Here is an 8,217-nt window from a genome sequence, read left to right on the forward strand (position 1 = left end):
TTAAATTTTTTTACATTTATTAATTTTTAAACGCATTTATAAAACCATTAGTATAATTTATTACGAGATAATTTTTGTAAAATATTCACGATAAAAAATTATATTGATAATCTCTGTGATCCCAAATTTGACAAGAATTAGGCATTTTATTATTCAAAAAATCGGCAAGATTAACACATTTGAAGATGATTTTAAAGATACTTATTATAAGCTATATTTTTAACCATTCAAGTGTGATAAACATCTTATGAATAATGATTGCTTTATAATAATTATTGACCTAAGAATAAGGTAGTGTTTTTTTGAAATACGCCATTTTTTTTGGCATTCCCCAGTGGTTAAGCTACAACATACGGCCGTAGCCATAAATTGACAAACTATAATTAAAGTAGGGAGTAAAATTATGTTAACGCGCGTGTTTGAACATGTACCTAACCGAATTTTTTTTCTATTTTTTTTTAAACGGTACATGTTCAAACACGCGCGTTAAAATCATTTTACTCCCTACTTCAATTATAGTTTGTCAATTTATGGCTACGGCCGTATGTTGTAGCTTAACTACTGGGGAATGACAAAAGAAATGGCGTATTTCAAAAAAACACTACCTTATTCTTAGGTCAATAATTATTATAAAGCAATCATTATTCATAAGATGTTTAACACACTTGAATGGTCAAAGACATAGCTTATAATAAGTATCTTTAGAATCATCTTCAAATGTGTTAATCTTGCCGATTTTTTGAATAATAAAATGCCTAATTCTTGTCAAATTTGGGATCACAGAGATTATCAATATAATTTTTTATCGTGAATATTTTACAAAAATTATCTCGTAATAAATTATACTAATGGTTTCATAAATGCGTTTAAAAATTAATAAAAGTAAAAAATCTTAACACCACTGCACAGTTATGTACCGAAATATGACTATATTCTAAAAAATTAGAGCGAGAGGTTTAAAAGAATACTATTTTATGTAACAAAAATACTTTATGCAGTCATCAGATGTTTAAAATAACTATAAAGGATAATAAGGCTTCAAAATTATATAAATAGATTATCTACAACGTTTCAGGAGTGTCCAGGATCATGGTTTGAAAATACAATAAAAACTCAATTTTGACCTTCGACGAGCATGTCCCCCCTTAATGAACTATTTCACAAAAGAGCCTTCGCATTCTATCTTTATTTTTTAAATGTATTGCTCAAATTGGACCACAAATAAGAGTCTTAACTCATTTTGTGCTAACACCCCGACTGGCGCGTTTGGAGCAGTTGGCCATTAGATATAATTAACGTGTTATTTAAATGTGGTAATTAAAAGGTCAGCAGTGATTGTGTTAATACATATTATTTCTGTTGATGTTTGAAATTATTTTGCAAGAGCATGAAGCATGGTTAAGTTGATAACTTAACAAATATTAACTTCGCTCAGTTGTCATTCTGATTTTCTTACATATGCAATGACTACCATTTTATATGTTCAATATAATTACTTACTCGAATGCAGTTATTAACGGTTTTACATAATTTTTTAAAGAAAATAATAATGCTGAAGAGTACTATTATTGACTGCTTATCTATTCATCATGACGAATTGTCTTTTTGTATGCCCTGCAAATTGGCGAATCAATGTCATAGCAGTAATGTGAAGTTATCTGCAAATGAACCTGCAATGCAGTCACTTGTTGCTAATTTCATATGTGGACCATTGGTTCTTTTTTGCTTCAATTTCATACATTTAGGCATAGGAGGTTTTCAACATCTTGTGTATCGCTAATAATATTATTACAAAATATTTAAAAAGCAAATAGTTAGCCAAATACGAATGTAAGTAAATTACCGTTTTCAGTCATAATGAAGCAAACGATAAAATAATTGTCAGCCATTCACTCAACCCTTAATACATTGGACGCTAAAGACGCACCTAGCGCGTAACGATTAGGTGGCAATTCGATATAATTAGCATACTATTTAAATGTGGTACTTAATTAAAAAGTAATTATCTAGTCAGCAGTCAATGTGTAGCCGTTTCACACGGGACACCTGTGTATTGAGCAGCTGCATTTATATGTAAATGCGGCATCTCGACACACCGGTGGCTGGACACAGGTGTCCCGTGCGAAATGGCCCTTATTCTGAATGAAACACACATCGGAAAATGACAGATAATTTTTGCCAGATGCACTCTACCAACTACCCATCCATTATGAAAGGGGTTGTTAATTATTTTTCCAAATACAGTAGACTCCCGATTATCCAGGCGAATGGTGGGGAGAGGCACCACAGATAATCCAAACTATGATTTTTTCTTTTTAAAATAGGTACTACATATACATTTTTCTAAAGCAGACAATTATTTTAACATGTTTATTACTCATTATTTATTCAGAAAATCTGTGATTTTAGTTTGTTTGCAGGAATCTTTTAATGATTTTCAAATATCAGTTTGAATTTTCCTAAGAGCTATTATATATATCGTTGTATACACCGTATCGTGCACGGATAATCAGAAGTTAACTGTAAATTGAATATTCTATGAATATGCCTTTTTATACGAAGGAATTGTCATGGAGCCGTTTTCATCATCGTGAAAAAATTCATTTAAGATAAAAAAAAAGTATAGACTACGTTCTCCAGTGCTCCCCAGTACTATAAATTACCATAATTATTATAGTTCACTCTTAAACAGTCCTCCGTGTTAACAATAAAATTTAAAAATAACTGAAATAGGTATTAGGTTAGTTTTTAATATGTCCACAACACTGTGTAGTTCGATCACTGTTTAATTAATTATTGGACACTAGAACATTGCTTTTAGTGGCCGCCGCAGGAGCATCTTTCTGTTCTTGCTGCGGAATTTCGTCTTGCCCTCTAATGCGGATATTGTGAGTTTCCTTATACTCGTTAATCTCAGTGCCCTTCTTTGAAAGTTGTTCGGTTAATGTTGCGATGGCTTTCGTCAATTGATCCCGGTTTGTTGTTAATACTGGCATTACTTCCTTTACAGTTCTTTCGCAGAGAACTCCGCCGATCATTCGAAAACATTTTCGGTCTTCATTGACAAGTTTAAGAGTATCAATTACGATCCTGAAAACAACGAATTCTTATATGAAATTAAGCAAATAAAATAAATAACCGCAATACTGTTGAGATACGTTAAAGACTTCACAGATCCCTCCGGTAAATGTATAAATAAACGCAAAAAATGAAGCATGTGCTTCCGGGATGGGTACTCACTTGTGTTCATTGAGATCCATTTCTAATTCAGACAGTTTGGTGGCATAATTTCTTTGTTCATTGCGAAGAGACTGAAATCCGGCAACAATCTCTTCATTTGTTTTAGGTTTTGTGGGCTTTTGAGTTTTTGCTGCCATGGTTTTGATATTTTTGCAATCAAAAAAATTATAACCTATCTGTCACTCGATCGCCTCTTGCTTTTATTGTTGGAGTTGCCGGAGTTCCAAAATGCATTTTCCTTAGTGGAAACCTCTAGACTTAGGCATAAAGCCCACCAAAAAAGCGTTCGGTGCGCTCACTACTGAGTAGGCCCCCTCCCATGCGCGCATTACCCTTCACCTATGTAATAAGGGGCTCAAGGAGCACAAAATAATTATTATTATCAGCGTCTCTCATAACAAAGCAATAAAAATATTATATTATTTCTCGGGGCTTGTAATTACGCAATTACTAAACAATGAATTCTCTGTTATTAAATAATGGCTTCTCGCCGACGACGACGGCTTCTATCGACGACGCTTCGAGGAGCGTGATTTTGCTTGCCGTGTTCAATGAATGGACTACATTGTATTTTCGTTTATTCGTATCGCTGAGAAGCCAAAAACGGTGACTCATGGGGCAGGCGGGCACAAAGCGTCGTCAAATCCAGTGTGCGCTGGCGTATTTGATTATGTTGTATTTTCGATGATTCACATAGAAAATGCGCGAGCGCACCGTAAGCCTGCTTTAGTGGACTTTATGCCTTAGAGAAAAATGATGTGCTTATTTAATTATTTACCTACCTATGTATAAATTTATATTCTATTAGGTAATGTTTGAGTATTATTTGGGAATTTTTGCAAAAAATATAAATGTTTCATCCAAAGAGATTGATAATCTCTTTGGTTTCATCACTTCATATAATTATGATTTTCATCGTAAACCATGATTACCTAGGTAGGTATATTTAATTGATAAACTCCAAAAATGCGTCTTTTTCTTATTAAAGACCATCTGAAAGGATGGAAACTCTTGGTCACTCATAGGATGGCGAAATTTAAATGTGGTCACGATCCTCAGCCATAAGTGCACGACTAAAATGCCAGCGCTCCATTGGCGAGCCAAAAGTCCGACGACAATAAGTCTTCAGATTTTTCTACGTTCTGCTACTGGCCAACAGACGTTCAACGAAACGAGTATATAATTAATTTGACGAGTAAAACAGTCGACTTTGACAGCATAGATAATATACGTATATCTGACAGTTAAATCGTGATGGCGTTAAATGATACCGACGTTTTATGTTTTTTGGGTTATTGGGTGGCAGATAATGTAATAACGAAGCAAAGGGTACACAAATACTGGGTGAAACATTGGATAAGGAAACGAACGACATTATCCCACACAAATTTAATACGAGAATTGCGTTTGCAACCGAGCGATTTCCGCAATTATTTGCGAATGTCGGAGGATGTATACACAGAACTGTATAATTTGGTCTCCCCATTTATTAAAAAAAAAAATACTATGATGAGGGAAGCTATTTCTCCTCATGATAGATTATGTGCAACCCTGCGATTTTTGGCTGCCGGCGGAACATTCACTGACTTGCATTATAGAACTGCGATTGGAAGACAAACTCTGGGCAAGATAATTCCCGAAACTTGCCAAGTCATCATTGACGTTTTGAAAGGAGAATATTTCAAGGTGTGTATTATATTATACGTCATCTAATAAAGTTGGGCAAATTTACAAATATATCATTAACAAGTAGACATTGGTTGGTCTTATAAAGTGAACGTTTAGTGGATTGTTTTACCTATATAAATCATAGACGGCAACATCATAAGAATGGCAGACAAGATGCATTTGAGATAGGTATATATATAGTCACAAATAAGGCCATCGTTGACATGCTAAATATTCAATAGACCATTAGAATGCTGTACCTAGCCAGGACTCTCCATATAGGCTGTAAGCAAGCTGCTTAATTATTCCTGTTGAATGTATTGTAATACTAGTCATATTCTTCGAAAAGCAAGCATGGAATTTGATTTCTAAATGAGGCCACATAATAATATAGGTTTGCTAACATAGCTCAAATACTTACCATTTGTTGTATCGCTTAAGCTAAGGTTTATAGGCATAAAAACAAACAAAAAAACAAATATTTTTACAAGATATTTATTCATACAAAAAACATTAATTTATTATACCGGCTTTTGTACATTTTTGCTTAATATACGATAAACTGGTTGAGTATGAACAGTAGTTGCTGGCATTATTTTGTCACTTTGTCCCATAAAGGCAACTTCATGCATCAGCTTCTCGGCCAGCAATCTTTGTCCCTGTGACATCGATCGTAGTTTCATGGCCATCATTTTGCCAAAAACATCAAATTCATCTTCAGTCTTGCTTAGTTTGTCGGTGATTAATTCTAACACTTTGTTGGCGCTATCATTCGATTTTTTTCGTTTGAACGATGGGGGTTCTGGTGCTCTATTGAGATTCGACCTTGGAGTAGTCGACAACGTGGATGTTGAAGGCGAATATTCTATCTGTAAATAAAATGTTGATTATTTTTTGTTGCAGTTCCCTGATACGCACGAAGAAATGGAGACGATTGCAGAAGAATTTAATAGTAAATGGCAATTTCCAAATTGCCTGGGCGCAGTTGATGGGAAACACATTGCAATCGTGCCACCTGCAGGCGCCGGCTCCCACTTTTATAATTACAAACATTTCCACAGCATTGTTTTGATGGCGATTGCAAATGCTAATTATGAATTTATTTATGTTGATGTTGGAACAAATGGACGTATTTCTGATGGAGGCGTACTGAGAAAATCTGATTTTTCCAAACGTTTAGACGAAGGCAGATTAAAAATACCTGCACCAAAAAAACCTACTGCTAATTCTGATGCACTGCCATTTGTTTATATTGGCGATGAAGCCTTTGCATTACGTAACGATTTCATAAAGCCGTATTCACAAAGGCAATTAAATCACAGTAAAAGAATATATAATTATCGGACATGCAGAGCCAGGCGAATTATAGAAAATGTTTTTGGCATTTTAGCTGCTAGATTCCGCATTTTTCAAGCTCCAATAAACATGAAAATTGAAAATATCAATACAGTTGTATTAACTTGCTGTGTGCTGCACAACTTTCTTCGTCGCAAATCAACACATACTTATACTCCTTCTCATGACCTTGATAGGGAAAATCCTGAGACAGGTTTAATAGAGCTTGGACTGAGGTCACAGGACACCTTAGCGCCTTTGGAAGCAACGACTAATCGGAACTCGACTGCCAATGCTAAGAAAGCGCGAGGAGATTTCGAAAAATATTTTAATACTACCGGGGCTGTCACATGGCAAGAAAGTATGATAAGCAATAGATAAATTAAACCAATGTAACAATTTAGTTAAAATGTTTTACCTCAATACAATCTTCGTTGTTTAACGAGTTGGAGTAACTCTCATCAGGAGACATGTTTTCCAAATCGTCCACCATGCTGGATATTGAGCTCGATTCTGTAAAACAAAATGTAAATTGTTAAAATACAACATAATACTCAAACTTGTTTTTTATTATCTCTCCCCTAAGTACCCATTCCTTCATACGGTTAATATTGACATTGGTATAATTGGTGTAATCCAGTATATCGGGTATTTTCAAAATGTGTTTTCCGCTGTATTCCTCATATCCAAACTGTACCATTAATTTTGATTGATGATTGACGATTTATTGATTGTCTCTGAAGGAACCTAACTCGAGCGATTTTTGATTTTATGATCATTTCTTTTCTTCTTCTTTCGACCATGTCCGATCATAATATGGACCTCCACGGAGTGGAGGTTTGTATTGACAGATTTTGTTTTTACGAGAAATGGATGTCAGCCACTTGCTCAACATATTAGGTCCATACTCTGACTCATACACAAATTGAAATTCAATGTGTACTTGTCAGACCCAGGATTTGAACCTGGGACCCGACCACGACTCAATAAGCCGCGCTTCCACCGCCATGATCGTACCTATATATTATTATTTCTTACCTACCTCAGCAAAGAATAAATAATTTTATTGTGACTAGAAATGATTCATAGCTGTATGTTTTAATTGCTTAATAGTAGCTAATCTAATGCGATGTCACTTTCAGAGATACGACAATGTCATAGTCTGCACGTGTATAATAAATAGCTTTAAAGCATTCCCTCGTACCTATATATTATTATTATTTATTACCTACCTCGGCAAAGAATAAGAAATTTTATTGTGACTAGAAATGATTCATAGCTGTATGTTTTAATTGCTTAATAGTAGCTAATCTAATGCGATGTCACTTTCAGAGCTAGGTACGACAATTTCATAATCTGCACGTGTATAATAAATAGCTTTAAAGCATTCATACGTACCTTCCATTTGGTCGTTCAAGAACTCCAAATTTTTATAGTACCACAGTTTGGGTAGATAAACTGCGTCTGTGCCGGCTCCGCTTCGATATGATGTCCTTACTTTATTTCTCTCCTTTCTGTAACCCGACCTCAATGTCTGTATTTTCTTTTTAACATCGTCGACCCTTGCCTGCGGCTCCACCTTGATTAAAATCTCCAAAAGTTCCGCATACGCCAAGGACTTGGCATCACGATTCTTGTATAGTGGGCTGGTCGTCTTCCACAACGATGGGTTGTCTTTAAAACAACTAATTAAATCTTCCAAGAAACTTTTCGAATGCACTCGTAGATCTACCATTGTTGTTATCGATGTGAGATGTCCGAACACTTTGAATGACAGTAAAATAATGATGGCGCTGTCGTCCGTCGGCATAGATATAAATAATGTGACGGTAAAGCGTGGTGAACGTACGAATTTCAGCGGCTCGGCGAGTAAAATATCAAACATGTTTGTAATCCAACGAGCCTGGTCTGCGGATTAAAAAGTCCGCAGACCTGGGGTGCTCCACGCGAAAAAAAAGTCCGAAGACTGTAAAT

General features: G+C 35.2%; 2 protein-coding genes across 2 annotated transcripts; both read right to left on the reverse strand.

The window, feature by feature from the left end:
• Positions 1 to 1,145: 1,145 nt before the first annotated feature.
• Pfdn2 (prefoldin 2) lies at positions 1,146 to 3,459 on the reverse strand. The gene is made up of 2 exons (XM_085941827.1): positions 3,241 to 3,459; positions 1,146 to 3,090 (listed from the first exon to the last, which is right to left on the reverse strand). The coding sequence occupies exons 1-2, from the start codon at positions 3,375 to 3,377 to the stop codon at positions 2,790 to 2,792; spliced, it is 438 nt and encodes a 145-aa protein (XP_085797953.1). The 5' UTR covers positions 3,378 to 3,459; the 3' UTR covers positions 1,146 to 2,789.
• Positions 3,460 to 5,394: 1,935 nt separating this feature from the next.
• LOC147075902 (uncharacterized) lies at positions 5,395 to 7,978 on the reverse strand. The gene is made up of 3 exons (XM_085942388.1): positions 7,642 to 7,978; positions 6,662 to 6,756; positions 5,395 to 5,777 (listed from the first exon to the last, which is right to left on the reverse strand). The coding sequence occupies exons 1-3, from the start codon at positions 7,976 to 7,978 to the stop codon at positions 5,430 to 5,432; spliced, it is 780 nt and encodes a 259-aa protein (XP_085798514.1). The 3' UTR covers positions 5,395 to 5,429.
• Positions 7,979 to 8,217: the final 239 nt, after the last annotated feature.

Source organism: Rhyacophila brunnea, unplaced genomic scaffold (genome assembly GCF_057557595.1).
Source record: "Rhyacophila brunnea isolate RB1 unplaced genomic scaffold, BYU_Rbru_1.0 scaffold_14, whole genome shotgun sequence".
Lineage (NCBI taxonomy): Eukaryota > Metazoa > Arthropoda > Insecta > Trichoptera > Rhyacophilidae > Rhyacophila > Rhyacophila brunnea.

Excerpts from the sequence above, each read along its gene's own strand:
- Pfdn2 (XM_085941827.1), bottom strand. The coding sequence starts at position 3,377 with ATGGCAGCAAAAACTCAAAAGCCCACAAAACCTAAAACAAATGAAGAG. Across the intron at positions 3,091-3,240 it reads ATGGATCTCAATGAACACAA|GATCGTAATTGATACTCTTA; the intron begins GTGAGTACCCAT and ends CGTTGTTTTCAG.
- LOC147075902 (XM_085942388.1), bottom strand. The coding sequence starts at position 7,978 with ATGGTAGATCTACGAGTGCATTCGAAAAGTTTCTTGGAAGATTTAATT. Across the intron at positions 6,757-7,641 it reads CTTGAACGACCAAATGGAAG|AATCGAGCTCAATATCCAGC; the intron begins GTACGTATGAAT and ends TTTGTTTTACAG. Across the intron at positions 5,778-6,661 it reads ACAACGAAGATTGTATTGAG|ATAGAATATTCGCCTTCAAC; the intron begins GTAAAACATTTT and ends TTTTATTTACAG.